At 40.4% G+C, this 21791-nt stretch overlaps 1 protein-coding gene across 2 annotated transcripts in view; it reads right to left on the bottom strand.

Moving 5' to 3' along the window:
• Window positions 1-21791, bottom strand: part of LOC143020631 (serine/threonine-protein kinase RIO3) — a 130169-nt gene that overhangs the window by 32577 nt on the left and 75801 nt on the right. For both annotated transcript variants that reach the window (XM_076177119.1, XM_076177118.1), the window contains exons 7-8: window positions 20679-20824; window positions 10702-10840 (exon numbers count right to left, since the gene is read on the bottom strand). In XM_076177119.1, coding sequence (XP_076033234.1) covers window positions 10702-10840; window positions 20679-20824 — 285 coding nt within the window. The remainder of the gene's footprint in view (window positions 1-10701; window positions 10841-20678; window positions 20825-21791) is intronic.

Raw genomic sequence — 21791 nt, 5'->3', positions numbered from 1 at the left:
GTACATACATACATATACCAAGGCTTTTCCCCCCTTCCAAGGGAGGTAGCCAAAAAGGGAAAGGCATAAAAACACTCCCACCCATTTCATCCCTAAATACACTCCACACCCCTCCCGCCCTTCCTCTCATCTGAGCACCTCCTGGATGACGGGTATGTGAGAAAGCTATAGGAAAAGGTAAGGATGTTTTTGGGGTTTTTATGGATCTGGAAAGGCTTATGACAGGGTAGACAGGAAGGCACTGTGGGAGGTACTGCAGATATATGGGATAGGAGGAAAGCTGTTAAGAGCAGTCAATAGTTTATATGAGAGTAGTAGAGCTTGTGTTAGGATTAGAAATGGAGAGAGTGAATGGTTTGAGATAAAGGTGGGACTTCACCAGGGATGTATTATGTCACCCTGGCTGTTCAATCTTTACACAGATGGGGTGGTGCGAGAGGTGAATGCAAGGGTAGTGGGTCAGGGATTGGAGATGGTTAAAGAAAATGGAGAAAAGTGGGAGGTGAGCCAGTTGTTGTTTGTTGATGACACTGCGCTTGTAGCAGGATCAGAGGAGGGCTTGAGGAAGTTAGTGACAGAGTTTGAGGTGTGTGAAAGAAGGAAACTGAAGATAAATGTGGGTAAAAGTAAGGTGAAGAGATGTACAAGGGGCGAGAGTGACAGCAGGCTGAAAGACTGGAGGAAGTGGATAGTTTTAGATACTTGGGTGTGAATGTGGCAGGAAAGGGAGGAGGGGGGTGGAGGTAGAATGTAGATTGAGAGAAGCGAGTAAATGCCTTGGTGAATTAAAAAGTGTAATGAGAAATAGACATATGGGAATGGATAATAAGAGGAGGTTATATGAAGGAGTGATTGTTCCAACATCACTGTATGGGGCAGAAACATGGAACATAAGAGAGGAGTTTGAATGTGTTTGAGATGAAATGTCTGAGAAGTATGATAGGGGTTACCAGGCTAGATTGAGTGAATAATGAGGAGGTGAGGAGAGAACAGGGGTGGAAAGGGAGCTGGGAGATAGGGTTGATGAAAGAGTATTGGGATGGTTTGGACACACGGAAAGAATGAGTGAAGAAAGATTAGTAAAAGAAGTGTGGAAGGCAGAGGTGGAAGGAATGAACATGAGGGGGCGTCCTAGGATGAGATGGATGGATGGGGTGAAAGGGGCATTACAAAAGAGAGGAATGTCTGTGGAGGAAGGACAGGAGAGGACAGAAGATAGAGGTGAATGGAGAAGGGTTGTGTATGGATGATGCTGTAATGCATGAGGGAGAGTGGGTGGGGGATGGGGGGTGAGGAAGTATGTATGAGAAAAATTTGACGCAGCCCGAAGGGATTTCTCCCCGTCTTCTCCTTTTCTGCAATGAGGGGACGTTAAGGGGGGGGGGGGGCGCCAAATTTTTGAAGCGGCCTTGCTGTAGATGTGCTGTGTCTTGCAACACTGCTTCTGACCCAGAGCAGTGGACAGGATGCAGGTATGGCCTGTCATCCAGGAGGTGCCAAGATAAGAGGGAGGGAGGAGGGTGGAGGGGAGTGGAATATATAGGAAATGGAATTGATGAGTTAAACACCATATGAGGACGGAGCCTTTATTTGTACGATGTTTCGCTTATTATAGCTTTTTCAAGTACAAGTTGAGATACATATGCTTGAGATTAAATAAGGGGAAAGGAGGGAATGGGGAGAGTAAAGAAGAAGGGGGGGAAGGAAGAGGAGGAGGAGAGAAGGAGGAGAAGGGGGGGGGGATGGAACACTGGGAAAGGTTGAGAATGCTGGCCCAAATGTCCGTGGACGAAATGTTCACAAAGGGTGGTTTAAATATTTAGAATTTTGCTGGCCATGGGTATTAGGGGAATTATGTGGGGCGAGATGTTAAACATGCCCCTGTTTTGTTCAATAGTGTTCGTTCCTTGAATGATTGCTGCTTCTAAACACTTCCTGCGGATTTTGTCCACAGGAAGTGTTTAGAAGCAGCAATCATTCAAGGAACAAACACTATTGAACAAAACAGGGGCATGTATAACATCTTGCCCCACATAATTCCCCTAATACCCATGGCCAGCAAAATTTTAAATATTTAAACCACCCTTTGTGAACATTTCGTCCACGGACGTTTGGGCCAGCATTCTCAACCTTTCCCAGTGTTCCATCCCCCCCCTTCTACTCCTCCTCTTCCTTCCCCCCCTTCTCCTCCTCCTCTTCCTTCCCCCTTCTTCTTTTCTCTCCCCGTTCCCTCCTTTCCCCTTATTTAATCTCAAGCATACGTATCTCAACTTGTACTTGAAAAAGCTGTAATACGCAAAACGTCGTACAAATAAAGGCTCCGCTCGTCCTCATATGGTGTTTAACTCATCAATCTTGTCAGCAACTGCCACTTTCATGGAGAGAAAAAAAAAAAAAAAAAAAAAAAAAAAAAAAAATGGAATGGGTAGGAGTGGTTTCTATGCCTTTTTCTTTTTGGCTACCCCCCATGTAAGGGGGAAAAAGCCTTTGGTATATACTATATACATGTATGGCGCTCTGTTGGTGGTGTTGCCTTCTCTTTCTTTTAACCTGCTTATGTGGATAATTTCTTCCGCTCTTCGTCTTATGCTCAGAATCAAGCCCTTGGGGTAGCCAAGTCTCAAGAAGGTCGTGATGATATATTCTATCTCCTCCAGGAATTCCTTATTGCAAATCCTGTAGGGATGTAGGAAGAAGCCCATGAATACCCCCTTTTTCATCCTCTCATTATGTGCTGACAGGTAGTGTCTGAAGTCGTCACAGTTCGTCGACTTTCTGTAAACCCTAAATTGGAGGCCCTCAATTGTCTTAATTAACAGGGTATCCACAAATGGGAGCTTTCCCTCTTTTTCCTCTTCCATAGTGAATTGGATCTGTGGATTCTCTCTATTTAAATGTTTCCTGATGTCATCCAGGTCTGTCCTGTTTGGGTTTTGGGAGGAAAAAAAAAAAAAAAAAAAAAAAAAAAAAAAAAAAAAAAAAAAAAAAAAAAAAAAAAAAAAAAAAAAAAAAAAAAAAAAAAAAAAAAAAAAAAATCAAACCTTTGGTATTCCCTTGGTGTCTGAGAAAGACACGTCATCTTTCGAATGACACCAAGTGGAGTTTCAACTTTACTTTCTTCTAAGCATCTCTTCACTGGTTCTTTGCCTCTCAGAGTTTCTTTGCTTCTTTCCATATTTTAAGAGGAAGAAGAAGAAAAGAAGAAAAGAAGAAAAAAAAAAAAAAAAAAAAAATAATAATAATAATAAATAAACATAAATTGGAGATACAAAGATGTTTACATTTTGGTTCCAACAAGCTTTTGCTTTCACTACACCACATCTATGTAAACAACCAGGTCCGCTTTCAAATCATTTGTTCATGAATCACTAGCTAGCGGTTCAGAGCGTTTGGTCTAGCACATCCTGCTTCGTATCTGTGGTGTCCCGCCTTTGTATCTCGCAGTGTCTAGTTTGCTCTTAAACTCATGAATGGTTTTTGCATACACTATTTCATTGTCTAGTTTGTTCCAAGTGTCTACCACTCTATGTGGAAAACTGTTTTTCTTCAAATCTCTTCTATAGCTATGTTTTTGATTTTCTTTCCATGTCCTCTTGTGCTTCTCTTGTCCCAATTTAACAAGTCCTCTCTATCAAGTGCCCTTGATTCTGTAGATAGTCAGTAGGTCACCTCTCTCTCTTCTTTGCTCCAGAGTCAGTAACTCCAGTATAGCCACCCTCAAGGGCCCAGTACTTTGATGTAGTTGGGGGGGCTTGCAAGAAGCAATGAAGGGTCAAGCAGTGGCAGCAGGGTAGTCTTTCACCCTGGTAGGTTTGACCATGCTGCTAAGGTTGACCCAGAGCTTTCAAATGAAATCTGTTGGCCACCTTCTCACCCTCAGCCTAATATTCCATTTTTCCCTCCCCCTTCCAGTGTGTGCTGGCACTAATTGGATAGGTAATAGATGGGCGACCCCTCATTCTTCTCCTTGGTGAACTCGCCTATCCCTCTTCTTCATATTGCCTACCCAGCTCTACACTCCAGTCTTTTTCTTGTACTTACTGGGAAGGTTCTGGTAACCTGGTGCCTTCCAAGCCGCATGCTTGAACCCAGTCAAGTGGGGATGTATACTGTGAGGTCCCTACTCCCTGCGAGAGCCAAAAGCCCGCCAACTGGGGAATACATGTCTGTGAGGAAGGTACCTGGCTGCTGACTTCCTTTCCCCCCTTTCCAGCACACATGCAGGATGACTACGCCGGCCCCATTCTTTATGGGACAAAACTCCAGAGGACAAATCGGGTTGTCAAAGTCTACAGCTTAATTCCGAGGTCCTGCATGTGTAAGTGACCATATTCTGAAACTTTCTGGTCCTATGGGGAACTTTCCTCCACCTCCCAAGGTATTGGGAGGCCATATTATCTTTCTTCCATGCATTACTCTTAACTAACTTTCAAATATGGCCACAACTAATGTAGAAAACGATAACTCTGCAGCAAGTAACAAACTGGCACCTATACCTCCACCCCCAGACTCTCCTGACAAACCTGGACCTAACTTGAACTCCTCTCTCGGCACAACCAAAGATAAGGAAAAAGGCAAATTTCAGAATAAATCTATCAAGCCTCAGATGGGAAAATCAACAACCATTAGAAAACTTAGAGTTCTTCACATTGAAGACATTCCTCTTCAATGTAACTATGAGATTATCTCAAATACCCAAGGTGACTTTGGTAATATCTCAGAAATTCGAAAGAACTTCCTTGAAAATAAACAAAAGTGGGAAGCTTGGATTAATTTTTAGTAAATATGAAGATGCACTCAAAGCCAGCTGTAACATAGGCAGCCTAAAAATGTGAATCTTATTTACGAGGAGCTTTAACAGACAGAGTTCCAAGTACTCTAGATATATATGTACCATCTGAATGGGCTCCAGCTATTGATCAGTAACTAGATGATGATAACTCAAGGACTCCCAATCCTCCTATGTGGTTGATTGCTACAGCAAAGGAAGAAAATCATAATTATTACAAATTTAGCGGGTACCTCCAAAAGAAAGTAGGTGGCATTAACCCCTTCCATACGGTGCCGCACACGTAGGCGTCATGAGGAGCAAGTGGATTCGCGACGCTGCCATATCGGCGTCTTGATTATATTTATTGTAGTCGCCCCTGTGTTTTTACATTCTCCCAAATGCGCCCTTAATCCCATTCTCTGTGGTTTTCAAAATTCGCGGGTGAAAGAGAGAACGATCGATATAAGCGGCGACTATATTTTATGATGCGAATATTATTTCGTTACGTCGTACGGCTGGCATTGGCTGCTGCCCGCGAGATTTAAGTCCCGTATTGAAGTGGTTAACCCCTTCCATACGGTGCCGCACACGTAGGCGTCATGGACTTTGATCTCGGTGGCAGCAGCCAATGCCAGCCGTACGACGTGTCGTAATAATACTCGCATCATAAAATATAGTCACCGCTTATATCAATCGTTCTCTCTTCACCCGTGAATTTTGATAACCATAGAAAATGTGATTACAAAAGAATTAGAAAGAATGTCATTATGGAGGGGCGACTACAATAAATATAATCAAGACGCCGATATGGCAGCCTCGCGAATACACTCGCTCCCCATGACGCCTACGTGTGCGGCACCGTATGGAAGGGGTTAAAAGTGGAGACATTTCCCGTCTTGGAAAATTCACTGTGCTAGTACATGCAAAATCCAAAACGCAAGCCCAGATGATGCTTCTGATGCAGGTTAAAGATAATGAAATGCTTAAGGAGATCAAGCCTCATTTAAACTTTAGTTATGGAAGAGGAGTCATCTTTGACAAAGATCTGTATGACTTGACAGAAACTGTAATCCTGAACATGAGCCCCTCTACAGTATGGAAAGTAAAAAAGGCATCTAATACTGGTATGATAATTTTGACATTCATCGACTCTGACATACCTTCCCACGTAACATTTGAGAACGAACGGGTGAGAGTAAGACCCTTCCACCAAAGACCAATGCAATGTTTCAATTGTTTTAAGTATGGCCACTCATCGAAAGTATGTAAAAATGTTAAACTCTGTATTAACTGTTCTGATCTTCATCACGATGCATGTTCCAGAACTCCCAAATGTGTAAACTGCCAGCTAGAACATAAATCTAATGATAGGAGCTGTGAAATATTCAAATTAGAACTGGCAGCAACCGATAAAGCAAATGCTGAGCACATAAGTATTGGCTACGCAAAAAGACAAATGGGACATTCAAAGAGCTATGCGAGAGCTCTAAATCCACTACCCCTCGCTACCACAAGGGGATCAGTGGTTGCACCTCCTCTAGCAGGTGCATCAACCCCTGTGGTAGTGGCCCAGCCATCTGGGTCAAGTGCTCATCCTGTTGAGGCTAGAGCACAACCCTCCAAGGAGGACAAGATAGCCCCAAAGAAGAATGGTTCTTCAATTAATGGTGAGAGACCTTCATCCCCCACTTCTCCATCCTTGCCTTCCCCATCTCAGGCATCATCGTTACCTGATCTCGGGGAGATCAGTCAGGATAAAAAACTACCTCAAGCATTAGATATGGAAGTCAATAATACTAGTACATCAGATAACCGTAAACGTGAGAGACCTCCATCACTTTCTCCTAAACCAAAAAATGCCAAAATAAGCACCTCAAATAGATATGAAGTCCTTTCCTCATGGAATTCTGATACAGTAACCAACTCCGAATCACAAAAAAATCCAAGTACCACCAAAACTTATAATATAAAGGCTGAGATTCATGAGGAACATCTCCATCCATCAAAGAAACATACAAAAAAAGGAATGAATGCTGGCAGCAAACCCCATTGTTTCAAGACCAACTCTATCAAACAGTACAGCAGTTAGTAGTAGTCCCACCTACAAAATAAGCAGTGCCAATAGGAAGACTACACAAAAAGTCTTCCAAAAACAAAAACTAAATTTTATATTATTACTACAATGGAATTGTCAGGGTCTACGGGCGAAATATGAGGAATTTAAACTACAAATACATGATATATCACCTACAGTTGTTTGCTTACAAGAGAGCAAATAGACCAAAATACTCCCTGTCCCAAGGAGTACTTCGGTTATAGAACCTCATATAATCCCCAAGAAGGAAGTCATGGTGGAAGTGTTCTATATGTTTGCCATGACGCTCCTCAAAAAACTGTTCATTTGCAAACCCCATTACAAGCAGTTGCAGTGCGAGTAGATCTTGGGATAAGAAGGTACACAGTATGTTTTATTTATATACCTCCCAGTGACCAGTTGATGAAGATATGAAAAATCTTTTCCAACAGCTTCCGCAGCCTTTCCTCATACTTGGTGATACGAACAGCAGACACCCCTTATGGGATGATGTAGTAGCAAATGCCAAAGGCAACATAATAGCATCCCTCATAGAAAATGAGGATATTGGATTACTCAACACAGGGGAGCCTACTCATTTCCATATGCAAACAGGAACATTATCATGTATTGATATTTCTATAGCCAGCTCGAATTGTTTAACTGATTTCAGTTGGAGAACGCTGGACGATTGGCATACCAGTGACGATGCACCTATTGTAATTGATGCCGTTTTTAATTTTCCTACACATAGATCACCAAGGTGGATCTTGGAAAAAGCCGACTGGGAAAATTTTTAGGAGCAGAGCGATATAGAGGGAGATGCTGACAACTTCCAGACAGTGGATAGTGCAATTGAGCTGTTGAACAGAACCTTCCACTTTGCTGGTACCAACTCCATCCCCGAGTCTACAGGTTTATTTCGACGTCGACCAGTTCCTTGGTGGTCCAATGAACTCCAGGTGCTAGATAGATTGACAAGAAGATCTCTTACCAGATGTCATAGACACCACACAGAGGAAAGTCTAATTTTTTTCATAAGAAATGTAGGGCACAAATTTGTCGTGCAGTAAAGGCTGCTAAATGTGCTTCATGGACATCATATGTATCCTCAATAAATGATAGAACTCCACCTTCATCTATATGGAGAAAGCTCAGGAAAATTGCAGGGAAGTTAGCTCCAAATCCACCCCTAGTATTACACGTAAACGGGCAAATTTTAACCAGTGCTGTAGATGTGAGTAATTCTTTAGCCAATCATTTTGCAAATACATACATACATATACCAAGGCTTTTTCCCCTTTACAAGGGAGGTAGCCAAAAAGGAAAAGGCATAAAATCATTCCCACCCATTCCATCCCTGAATACACTCCACACTCCTCCACCCTCCCTCTTATCATGGCACCTCCCAGATGACAGGTCATCCCTGCACCTTGTCCACTGCCCAGGTCACAGCAAGGCCACTTCATTAAATCGGCGACCCCCCTCTCTCCGTCCCCCCATACATAAAAGGAGAAGACGGGGAGAAATCCCTTTGGGCTGTGTCAAATTTTGCTCACACATACTACCTCACCCCCTATCCCCCCCGCCCATTCCACCTCATGCATCACAACATCATCCATATACAACCATTCTCCATTCACCCCTGTCTTCTGTCCTCTCCTGTCCTTCCTCAACAGACATTCCCCTCTTCCCCAAAGCCCCCTTCACCCCATCCATCCACCTCATCTTAGGACGTCCCCTCATGTTCACTCCCTCCACATCTGCCTTCCATACCTCTTTTACTAGTCTTTTTGCAAATATATCCAGTAAATCACAAGTCTCACCTATATCTCGACTCTGAGAAGAGAAAAATACTCTAGATTTCTCTACCAATAAAACTAAGTCTTACAACCAACCATTTAGCAAAAAGGAATCTGATTCAGCCTTGTCATCATGTAATGATAACCTGATGAGATTCCCTATGCAATGGTGAAACATGCTCCTATTCATACAAAGAAATTAATTTTAAGTAAGGTAAATACACACACACACACAATTTGGATTTAGAAGTGGAAGATCATGTACTACAAACTTAATATGCTTTTACTCAAGATTGGTAGAAATAATACAAGGAAGATATGATTGGGCAGACTGTGCCCATTCCACCTCATGCATCACAACATCATCCATATACAACCATTCTCCATTCACCCCTGTCTTCTGTCCTCTCCTGTCCTTCCTCAACAGACATTCCCCTCTTCCCCAAAGCCCCCTTCACCCCATCCATCCACCTCATCTTAGGACGTCCCCTCATGTTCACTCCCTCCACATCTGCCTTCCATACCTCTTTTACTAGTCTTTTTGCAAATATATCCAGTAAATCACAAGTCTCACCTATATCTCGACTCTGAGAAGAGAAAAATACTCTAGATTTCTCTACCAATAAAACTAAGTCTTACAACCAACCATTTAGCAAAAAGGAATCTGATTCAGCCTTGTCATCATGTAATGATAACCTGATGAGATTCCCTATGCAATGGTGAAACATGCTCCTATTCATACAAAGAAATTAATTTTAAGTAAGGTAAATACACACACACACACACAATTTGGATTTAGAAGTGGAAGATCATGTACTACAAACTTAATATGCTTTTACTCAAGATTGGTAGAAATAATACAAGGAAGATATGATTGGGCAGACTGTGCCTTCTTGGACTTACTAAAGGCTTTTGACAAAGTATCACACAAAAAGCTACAAAGAAAAATTGAAACAATAGGTGGAATACAGGGAAAATTATTGGCATGGATGGATGAAAGACTTCTTGAACAGAAGAGAAATGAGAGTGGTACTTAGAGAAATGAACTCAAATTGGGTAAATATGATAAGTAGTCCCCCATGGCTCCATATTGGCTCCGATAATATTTGCTGTTTATATAAACGACATGGATGAAGGCATCGAAAGTTATATAAACTTCTTTGTAGATGATGCGAAACTATTGAAAAGAGTAAGTACAGAAGAAGATTGCAAATCTTTTCAAGAAGACCTGGACAAAAGCTGGAAATGGAGTATAAAGAACAAAGTGAATTTCAACATTAAGAAATGTAGTATGATGGAATTTGGAAAAAGTAAAAATAGAATATCTGGTCAATACAAAATTGGTACAAAGGAAGTTACAAAATTAAACTCAGAAAGAGATCTAGGAGTAATTATCTCAAATGACATGACACCAGACAAATATGTGAACAAAATAGTTGGAGAAACTTACAATTTGATAAGATCAATGAAAGTGGCCTTTGACTACATGGATGAGGAAATGGTAAAGAAAATACTAGTTTCACTGGTAATACCTTCATCTGTATGGAGAAAGCTATGGACACCTAGAAAAAAAAAAAAAAAAAAAAAAAAAAAAAAATAAAAGAGCATTGACAAAGATGGCACAAGACTTAGGAAGTTGACATATGAACAAAGATTGGACAAACTAAACTTATCAAATCTGGAACAAAGAAGAGAAAGAGGTGATCAGCATCTACAGAATTGTGAAAAAGATGGAAATCGTTGATAGGGATGACTTACTTAAATGGGACAGAAGAAATACAAGAAGACATGAGAAGAAACTTAAGGACAATTACAGAAAAGATTTGAAAAAGAACAGCTTTCAAACACAGAGTAATAGATACATGGAACAAACTGAAAGAGAAAACAGTGAGTGCTAAAACTATACATGATTTTAAGAAAGAACTGGATGTGGAAAGATACAACTGCGGGTCACTACGAGCATAGCTCTTCTCCTGCAAAATACAACTAGGTAAATACACACATATCCACCTTCTTGTTAAATATCTAAAAACAAAGAACAATTAGCCATTTACCTTTTGAGTGTTGTGTTTTGAGAAACGGTCTTTAAATCTATAGTCTTCTCTTATGTAGCGTTCCCTTGTCTTGAAGTTGGTCAGAGTTGTCTTGAAAATTTTAACTATGACTTCAGATGGTAACGGATTTTCTTCATACCTGGAGAAATAGGTTGCCATCACCATTACTGCATTACAATATATGCAAAGTAATATTAACAAATAAAAATATACTTTCTGACTCTTGGCTCTTACCTCTCTGCATTACAACATATGCAAAGTAATATTAACAAATAAAAATATACTTTCTGACTCTTGGCACCTCTCTACATCAAGATTTGCCTCCAGCTCACTTCCACCCTCACTTCTTGTACATCTCATCAGTTTCCTTTTACATACATACATATACCAACCCCTTGTTGCTGTCCTGTACCATTTCTCTGAGTATTCATTTTCTGTTTTTGCCGACCATGTGGTGGGGGAAGAGAATGCTACCACCAAGTTCTCCCGCTTGAGTCGTAAAAGGCGACAAAAAAGGGACAGGGGATGGGATTAGGAGTCCTACTACCTGGACCCCCGAAAGGGGCTTCCAAAACCCAAAACTCTGTTACTTACCATCTAAGACCCTCCTCTGACCCGGGCACAAGTGGTGTCATCAGCAAATAACTGGCTCACCTCTCACTTCCCTTCACTATCTCTGACCATCTCTAAATCTCTGCCCATCATCACCATATCTACCTCCTTGTAGTGTGCATTTATGTCAGTACCAGTACAACACCAGAAATCAAGTAATATCAAAACAGATATGCAAGGTAAAGATAGAAGTTGGCCCACCTTTTCCAGCAGACACAGAGATAGTTGTCAATAAAATTGAAAACTCACACAGAAGGTTCTGAAGATATTAAATTACCACCTGAAACATCTGAGCCTGGTAGCAGGAGGCCTTACAGTTGTCTTCAATAATTTTTAGTTGCATGATGGCATCCTAACAATATGGAAAAAAGAACTTCATAATCCCCATCCTATGACTAATTAAAAACCCAGCATCCTATGGACTCTACTCTCTCCTCTCTACCATTTCTAAAGTGATGGAAAGATTGATCTTGGACAAAGAATTAGATCATACATACCCATCTTACCAAAATAACAGATTCAAAGAGGGTCATTCCATTCACAAACCATACCAACAAGTAAAGGATGGCTTAACAAAATACTACTTAACAATCAATCAATCCATTCCCCTGGTCTCTCTTACAAAAGACCTATGGCCTTCAGGCAGGACCACAAGTCACTCAGGAAAGATATATTGTGTTGTCATCTTCGGATTTTTATGGTGTGGGACATTGTAGTATTTACCTACCTAGTTGTATTTTACGGGACGAGAGCTCCGCTCGTAGTGACCCGTTTTCGTATCTATCCACATCCAGTTTATTCTTAAAATCGTGTATAGTTTTGGCATTCACTGTTTCTCTGTTCAGTTTGTTCCAGATATCAATCACTCTATGTGGGAAGCCATTCTTTTTCAGGTCTCTTCTATAAGTGTCCTTCTTTAGTTTCTTTTCATGTCCTCTTGTTTCTCTTATGTCCCACTTCAATAAGTCATCTCTATCGAGGATTTCCATCCCTTTCATAATTCTGTAAATGGTCAATAAATCACCTCTTTCTCTTCTCTGTTCCAGTGTTGACAGATATAGTTTCTCCAATCTTTGTTCATATGTCAGATTTGCCAGTGTAGGTGCCATTTTTGTTGCTGTTCTTTGGATTCTTTCTAATTTTCTTATGTTCTTCTTTGCGCTGGGTGCCCATACTATTGCAGCATATTCTAGTTTAGGTCTTATCAGTGTAACAACTATTTTTTTAACCATCTCTTCGTATAATAGTCGAAAGCCACTTTTGTTGATCTTAGTAAGTTAAAAGTCTCTCCAAATAATTTTTTGACGTGTTTGTCAGGTGTCAAGTCGCTTGAGATGATTATTCCCAGGTCCCTTTCAGAATTGACTTTTTTTTACTTCTTTGTTTCCAATTTTGTATTGGCCCGATACTCTATTTTTGCTTTTTCCAAATTCTATTATGTTACATTTCTTAATGTTGAAGCTCATCTCACATTTCTGACTCCATTCCCATATTTTGTCTAGGTCTTCTTGTAGCGATCTACAATCTTCTTCAGTTTTTACTCTCTTGAGTAATTTGGCATCGTCCACAAAGAAGTTCATGTAAAAATTTACTCCCTCATCCATATCATTTATATATATGGTAAACATTAAAGGAGCCAATACAGAGCCTCGCGGGACTCCACTTTTCACATCTTCCCAGTTCAAATTTTTTACTCTAAGTACCACTCTCATTTTTCTTCCAATTAAGAAGTCCTTCATCCATTCTAGCAGCTTACCCTGTATCCCTATCATTTCAATTTTTCTTATCAATTTTTTATGTGGTACCTCATCAAATGCCTTTTGCAAATCCAAGAAGGCGCAATCTACCCAGCCATCTCTTTTTTGTATTATCTCAATTAATCTCGAGTAAAAGCAAATTAAGTTTGTGGTACACGTCTTCCCCTTCTAAAGCCAAATTGTTTAGGGTTTATTATTTTATTTTCCTCCAAGTGTTTGGTCCATTTATTTCTGATGACTTTTTCACATATTTTTGTTACTGTGCTTGTAAGGGATACCAGTCTGAAATTTGTAGGGTCTTCCCTATTTCCTCCTTTGTATATTGGTACTATATTTGCATCTTTCCAATCTTGTGGTACCTTTCCTTCTTTGACTGAGGAGTCTATTATCTTGTATAGTTTGTCTGTCAGTTCATCTATACACTCTTTCAGTATCCAATTTGCAATTCCGTCTAGTTCATGCAATTTCCTGACATCTAGGTTTTTTTTATTTGATCTCTTATTTCTTTTTGTGTTACCTTTATTTCTTCCATTTTGGGTGATCTTTCTTGTTTTCCATCTTCCCAAAATTGTGAGCTCTCAATTGTAAAAACTGACCTGAAATGTCTGATCATGACTTCTGCCATTTCTGTATCATCTATATATTCCTTACGCAATTTCCCTATTTTGTGTTTATCCTTTAGTTTTTCATTAATATATCTGTAAAAGAAATTGGGTTGAGCCTGACATTTGTCTATAATATCCTTTTCTTAATTTCTTTTTTCTTTCCTGTGTGTATTCACATATTCATTCCTAAGTTTTATACATGTTTTCCATTTAGATGTTTTTTTTTCTTCTTTTATTCATTTTTTCCAGGCTTTGTCTCTTCTGTCTTTAGCCTCGCTGCACCTTTTGTTATACATACATACATATACCAAGGCTTTTTCCCCCTTACAAGGGAGGTAGCCAAAAAGGAAAAGGCATAAAATCACTCCCACCCATTCCATCCCTGAATACACTCAACACTCCTCCACCCTCCCTCTTATCTTAGCACCTCGCAGATGACAGGTCATCCCTGCACCTTGTCCACTGCCCTGGGTCAGAAGCAGTGTCGCAAGTCACAGCACATCCACAGCAAGGCTGCTTCATTAAATCGGCGACCCCCCCTCTCCATCCCCCCATGCTATAAGGAGAAGACAGGGAGAAATCCCTTCGGGCTGCATCAAATTTTGCTCACACATACTACCTCACCCCCCATCAACCCGCCCATTCCACCTCATGCATCACAACATCATCCATATACAACCATTCTCCATTCACCCGTCTTCTGTCCTCTCCCATCCTTCCTCAACAGGCATTCCCCTCTTCCCCAAAGCCCCCTTCACCCCATCCATCCACCTCATCCTAGGACATCCCCTCATGTTCACTCCCTCCACATCTGCCTTCCATACCTCTTTTACTAGTCTTTCTTCACTCATTCTTTCCATGTGTCCAAACCATCCCAATACTCTTTCATCAGCCCTATCTTCCAACTCCCTTTCCACCCCTGTTCTCCTCCTCACCTCCTCATTTCTCACTCTATCTAGCCTAGTAACCCCCATCATACTTCTCAGACACCTCATCTCAAACACATTCAAACTCCTTCTCTCTTCCTCTCTTATGTTCCATGTTTCTGCCCCACACAGTGCTGTTGGCACAATCACTCCTTCATACAGTCTCCTCTTAGCATCCATTCCCAAATGTCTATTCCTCATTACACTTTTTAATCCACCAAGGCATTTACTCACTTCTCTCAATCTACATTCTACCTTCACTCCACCTTTTCCTGCCACATTTGCACCCAAGTATCTAAAACTATCCACTTCCTCCAGTCGCTCTCCCTTACTGCTCACTTCCAGTCTGCTGTCACTTTCACTCCTTGAACATCTCATCACCTTGCTTTAACCCACATTTATCTTCAGCTTTCTTCTATCACACACTCTTCTAAACTCTGTCACCAACTTCCTCAATCCCTCCTCCGATCCTGCCACAAGCACAGTGTCGTCCACAAACAACAGCTGGCTCACCTCCCACTTTTCTCCATTTTCTTTAGCCATCTCTAATCCCTGACCCACTACCCTTGCATTTACCTCTTGTACTACCCCATCCATGTACAAGTTGAACAGCCAGGGCGACATAACGCATCCCTGACGAAGTCCCACCTTTACCTCAAACCACTCACTCTCTCCATTTCTAATCCTGACACAAGCTCTACTACTCTCATAAAAACTCTTGACAGCTCCTAGAAGCTTTCCTCCTATCCCGTATATCCGCAAAACCTCCCACAGTGCCTTTCTGTCTACCCTGTCGTAAGCCTGTTCTTTTAATTCAAACTCTATTAGTATATGGTCACTCTTTCCAATTGGTGTTTTGTACTCCATTTTGTTCGCAATATCTGGTTCAGAAGTTAATATTAAGTCTAGTTTTGACAGTTCCTCATTGTTTCTATATCTAGTATTTTCCTTAACCCATTGAGTTAGGGTGTATTCGATGGTCATACCTAGTAGGATGTTGCTACAATGATCCTCTCCCCCTTTTATCATTTCTTCCCAAACTATATCCTTTGCATTAAAACTGCCCATGATTACTATGTTTCCATCCTCTTTTAGTAACTCATTTGGTGCATTCAATGTGTCTTCCAGTAATTTAGAATGTTCACTATCCGACCAAGCCTGTGTTTTTACTACAACAAATTTTCTGCCTTTCATCCTTTTGTTTACAATTTTGATCATAATTAGTTCTACACTGCCTTAGCCTTCATATATTTTTGTGACATTTAGATCCCTTTTGGTCAATATCATGACACCTCCTCCCTGCTTTTCTGATCTATTTTTCACCCAATGGTTGTATAGGCCTTGTCCCACTATGCTTGTTGATATATTTCCTTTCAGTTTTGTCTCCACAATTCCCATATCAGGTTTTTCCATTTCTAGATAGTCATTTAGTTAATTGATTCCAGAGATGATGCCATCAATATTTGTGTATGCCACCTTTAGTTTCATATTATCCTTCCTTTTTTGGTTTAAGTTTCCATTTTTTTGATGTACCATTTTTTCAGTCTCAAGTCCAGCACTCTCCAAAAAAACTCATTTTTTCCTATCTCTGTTCTTTTCTCATTTCTGTCATTGGCTTCAATTCTGAGAGCTTTGTCTTTGTCCTTTTCCTCATCACTCATTTCCTTTTGTATTAATATATGATTGAATTTCTCACTGTTTGCCAATTTAACCGCTTTTGATAATATCTCCTCTGCTATCATTTGAGTTCTTAGTTTTATTTCCAGTGGTCTGTTTTCTTTTTAATATTTGCCTATCCAGTGGATTTCATAATTTTTTTTATCAAGCCTCTGTCCTTCATCCTGTATTTCTTTCAAAATTTCCTAAGCTATTTCCTTCTCCTTTTCTCTCTGGTATGTATACATATCATGTTTTTCCTGCATACCATGGGCCACAATGCACTTACCTTTGTCAACTGTATCTCTCACTCAATTTTCCTTTTCTTTAATCACTTTTATGACTGTTTTTGTATTTTCCATCTGTTTTTGTGCTATTTCACTAAAGGATATTTTTCTATTTTCCTCTTCTTGTTCCCACTGATTTTTTATTTCAGTGAGGTCTATTTCTGTGATTGACTCTTCCACCTTTCCGGTCACTGCTTGTAATTGTTCTTTGAGCTCCTTATTCAATTCTTCGTTTTCTTTTTTTGTCCTCATTTTTCATTCTTTTGTTTTCTCTTTTTAGGATTTCAATTTTGCTCTTTAGGTTGCCTAGTTCTTTGATCATTTGCTCATTACTCTTTTGCAACGTAATCAATTCTCTAAGAACCGCTCAATAATCTCATTTAAGTCTATGATTTCTTCCATTAAATCATTTACTTCACGATTCCTTAATGCATTACTATATCTAATATCTCTATCTATGTCTAAGCTATTGCCTATTTTGCTTGGGTTTCTTTTAAATCCTGAAAAACGCTTATTTTCCCACCTTTGATTTTTCCTTGGTGTCTCTTGGGGATCACACCTCTTGGGCTCTCCACTATACTTACGTCTAATCCTCTCTTCGTTGGTTTATTTGTTATTTTTTCTTCTTTCACTTTCTCCATTATGCCAAAACTATACCCACTTCAAGAAATGGAAAACTTTACTGGTCACTTTGAGTACCACAGCCTACTCATCGTGTACAATGTGTTTTGTGTCCTCTGTGTGGTGGCTGAACTTGGAGTTTCAATCTGTGGGCAGGCCTATTCCATGTTGATACTGTTTTAATGCTGCATGGTGTCCAGAGTGCAGGTCTACTGTGATTTTCATCAGGTGTGGGATCTTTTATTTTATTTTATTTTATTTTATTTATTTATTTTTTGGGGGGGGGGACTTGTGTCTGGGGGTTGTTGGTGGAGTATGGAGTTCGGTGGTCTGTCTTCAAGAGCTTGTTTAGTGATCTGAGTGTGTATGTGTTTTTGTGTGGCTGTTTTGTGTAGTTGTTGTTGTTGTTGTCGTTCCCTAGACTGTCTGTCCGAGCAGTCCCGTCTCTGTTTTGTGTAGTATAGGAAGTAGGTTGTTATAGATGTTTGAGTAGTATGGTGATGGTGTAGATTTTTGTTGAATCCTGTTGGTGGTGCTTGTAAATTGTAGTGTGAAGAGTGAGTGGTTTTAAGGGTTCTGGCATAGTACTGCATTCCTGTCATTTTTTTGTGGTGCTCTATGGGCAAGGTTTTTGTTTTTGTATACAAGTTTCAATTATGGTGGTTCTAGTGCATCCTGTTACTACTTTGGAGTTTGCTGGCAGAGTAATTGAAAGCATGCTGGTCTCATATTTGCTTAGCTGTGCATTTGATTCCCACACTTTTCTCCAATTCCCAGCAGTGACTGCTAACTTCTTCAACAGTCCATGCATATAGGGTAAAGGTGATGGCTTTGGCCACAGCTATGCACCTCCTATTATTACTCTCAGTGCTCCATTGTGTAAAGTTTGTAAAGTGTTTGTTTTCGTCTTGCCTGCTTGGAACCATGCTGTGGAAGATTCCTAATCTCCGCCCCATACAGTGTTGTACGCACAATCACCCTTTAATATGATCCTCTCTTTGCATCCATTCCCACATGCCTATTTCTCATGACACTCTTCACTCCCCCAAGACATTTACTTGATTTTCTCAATTTACATTTTATCTCCGTCCTCATTCCTCCATTTCCTGCCACATGCATCTCCATATACCTGAATTGTCCACTTCCTCCAGCCTCTCTCCTTTAAGACTCACTGCCATCCTCTCCCCTTGTAAACCTCATTACCTTACTTTTACCCACATTTACCTTCAATTTCCCCTATCACATACCTTCCCAAACTCCATCACAAACTGCCTGAATCCCTCCTCTAACCCTGCCACAAGCACAGTGTAGTCAGCAAACATCAACTGGTTCACCTCCCACTTCTCTCCACTATCTTTAACCATTTCTAGTTCCCTGCAAATTACCCTCATATTTACTTCCCATATCACCATTATCCATGCAAACATTAAACATCCATGGTGACATAACCTTTTCCTCAAACCACTAACTCTATTTTCAATCCTAATACACGATCTATTATTCTAGTAAAAACTCAACTGCCCTTAACAGCTTTACCCCAATCCCATATATCTGCCATACCTCTCACAGTGCCTTCCTGTCTAGCTTGTCATGAGCCTTCTCCAAATCCATAAAGTCCCAAAAAAACATCCTTAACCACTTCCATACGGTGATGCCTACGTAGGCGTCACGAGGAGCAAGTGGGTATGCGATGATGCCGACGTCGGCGTCTTGATTATATTTATTGTAGTCGTACCTGGATGACCCTCATTCTCTCTAAACTGGCTTCATCATATTTTCTATGGTTATCAAAATTCATGGGTGAAAGAGAACGAGCGTTTGAATAGTGACTTTATTTTTTATAATGTGATTATCATGACGCAACATCGCACGCCTGGCAGCTAATGCTGCCAGACGTGCGATGTGCCCCACAGTGAAGAGGTTAACTTCCGCCAAAGCCTACTCACAAATCTGCATAACCACAAAAATTTCATCAACACATCCTCTACCTTTCCTTAACCCACACTGCTCCTCACCAATTACTCTGTTCCTCTCCAGATTCTCTCAATTAAAACCCTCCCATACGCCTTTCCAACTACACTCACCAAACTGACCCCTCTAAAACTACTACAATCACATTTGTACCCTTTTCCTTTGTAAAGTACAACTATACAAGCATATCTCCAGTACTCTGGCACTTTTCCCTCCCTTAGATACACATTAAAACCTTTTAGGCCAGTCCACTATTACTGTATCTCCCTTCTTTCGACACTTCACATGGCACCCATCCAACCCAGGTGCCTTACCAGTTCTCATAATTTTCAAAGCTACTTGTACCTCATCTTTTCTTATATCTCTTCCACTTTCCTCTCCCATCACCATGCTTTTCTTATTGTCTCCCACTATCACAATTAATCCCTCCCTATCCTCCTCTACATTCAACAGTTCTCTAAAATACTCTACCCATCTTCCCCTTACTGCCTTCAGTTCCATTAGCATCTGTCTATCTGCAGCTTTTACCTTTTCCTCTGTCTGACTTACTTCCCATTCCTCTCTTAACTTCCTTCCAAAACATCTTTTTATTCTTTTCAGTCTTCTGTCATATTCCTATTCCATTTTACATCTGCTCTCTTCCTTTTTCTTATGTTTTTTACCTCTCATATGTTTCTCTTGTCCTACTTTGCAACCAACCCCTAAACATTCACTTCTCATCCACTACCAGCTTCACTTCATCATCACACCACTTACTACCCTTCTGTCTATTCCCTCCCATCCTTCTCTTTCCACATAAAATCTTTGCAAACCTTGTCACTTCCTCCTTGAAACACACCCATTCCACTCCTACCTCTACTCTATCCTTCACCACCACCTCCCACACTTCTCTCAGCTTCTCCTTATACTCCTGCTCCTTTTCCTTCTCTTTTAAAATGTTTACTCTAAGCCTCTTTCTACCTTCCACCATTTTCCTCTTTCTAAACCTATCCTCTACTCTCAACTTACCTTCTGCCAAAAAATCATCTGCTCTGATATTCCCGCACTCTCTCCCCAATGAATATGGACATCCATAACTCTTGCTATCCTTCCTTTCATCAATAATACACCAATAAATCCTATTCAACCACCCCTCCCATCTCTGCACCTTGGCTAAAGGTAATGCAGCAAGGCAAAACTCTTTTGCAGTAGGTCCCTACAACTGGAGTTGGTTTACCCCCATTGCTTCATTACTGTATATGAAGCATATAGGAAGAACATCCCTTTGACCTGTGTCATCCCTTCACCCATTTACATTTTTCTCCATTCACTCCTGCTCTGTACTCTTTTCTATTTGACAGATGTTCCACCAACATAAATTATTTACATTATCTAAGAGTATCAAGAATCTTTCAATACATTACCTTGTACATCTATAACAATGTATGACTGAATATGACAATGACAACATCCTCTCTTAGTCATTATTCACTGCTGACATTAACTTTTTGAAAATGGCTCTAAAATCTGATCTTAAGTGAACAAAATTAAAATAAAACTTACACTCCTCCCATAGCATGCACCACTACAGCTTCTTTCCCTGAACTAACAATTCCATTGATGGACTCCAAAATTTCATTGTTTACTAGTTTGAACAGCAGAAGCCTCGTATTGCGATCGATGGCCAACTCTGATGTTGCTTTCTCTTCCTGTATAAGGGGAAAACAATTTGAAACAAATATATATAGTCAATAAATCATATGGCTCTACTATACTGATTCAAAGAGATTTTTATGATTTTTGCTACACTCACAAATCTATTGCTGCCAGATAAGTCCCAATTCCCACATCCCTTATTTCACACTACTGTCTAATCAGGGATTTGTCATGTTGTCATGGGTGTTCAATGTGTGCATGGATGGGGTGGTGTGGGAAGTAAATGCAAGGGTAATGGGTAGGGGATTGGAGCAGGGGGGAGGAAAAAAAAAAAAAAAGCAAGAGAGATATTACCAGTTGTTGTTTGCTGACAATACTGTGCTTGTAGCAGGATCAGAGGAGGGATTAAGAAAGTGACCAAGTTTGGAAGGTGTGCAAAAGGAAGAAATTGAAGGTAAATATGGGTAAAAATAAGATGATGAGATGTACAAGGGGAGAGGATGGCAGCAAACTGGAAGTGAGTATTAAGGGAGAGAGGCTGGAGGAAGTGAATAGCTTTAGATACTTGGGGGCAGGAGGCATGTGGCAGGAAAGGGAGTGCCGGTGAAGGTAGAATGTAGATGGAGAGAAGCAAGTAAATGCCTTGGGGGATTAAAAAGTGTTAGTTCGTCCACATTTGGAATATGCTGTTTCCGTATGGTCACCGAATCTCATTAACCACTTCAGTACGGGACTTAAATCTCGCGGGCAGTTATGGAAGTCTTGATATCTGACCTATAAAGGTCAGATATCAAGACTTCCATAACTTTTTGTATTTACAGTTTAATGTACATAAAAAAACATACTGACGGTATTCTATATAATTCCACCATCTACATCTTATCAAATTTGGCAAAAAACAGTTTTGTCTTCATTTCATTGCGTCATCTGCTATTCGAAACATTCTGCCCGTGCGTTTCGGGAAAGGTTCGGGGAATTCCGCGTTCGTGACGTCACAGTTGCCAAACAAACAATATTGTT

The sequence above is a fragment of the Oratosquilla oratoria genome, chromosome 40, assembly GCF_046742065.1.
Source record: "Oratosquilla oratoria isolate Oo_2021 chromosome 40, ASM4674206v1, whole genome shotgun sequence".
Taxonomy (NCBI): Eukaryota; Metazoa; Arthropoda; class Malacostraca; order Stomatopoda; family Squillidae; genus Oratosquilla; species Oratosquilla oratoria.
The sequence above is the reverse complement of the archived record's forward strand: the minus strand, read 5'-3'. Positions and strand labels throughout refer to the sequence as shown.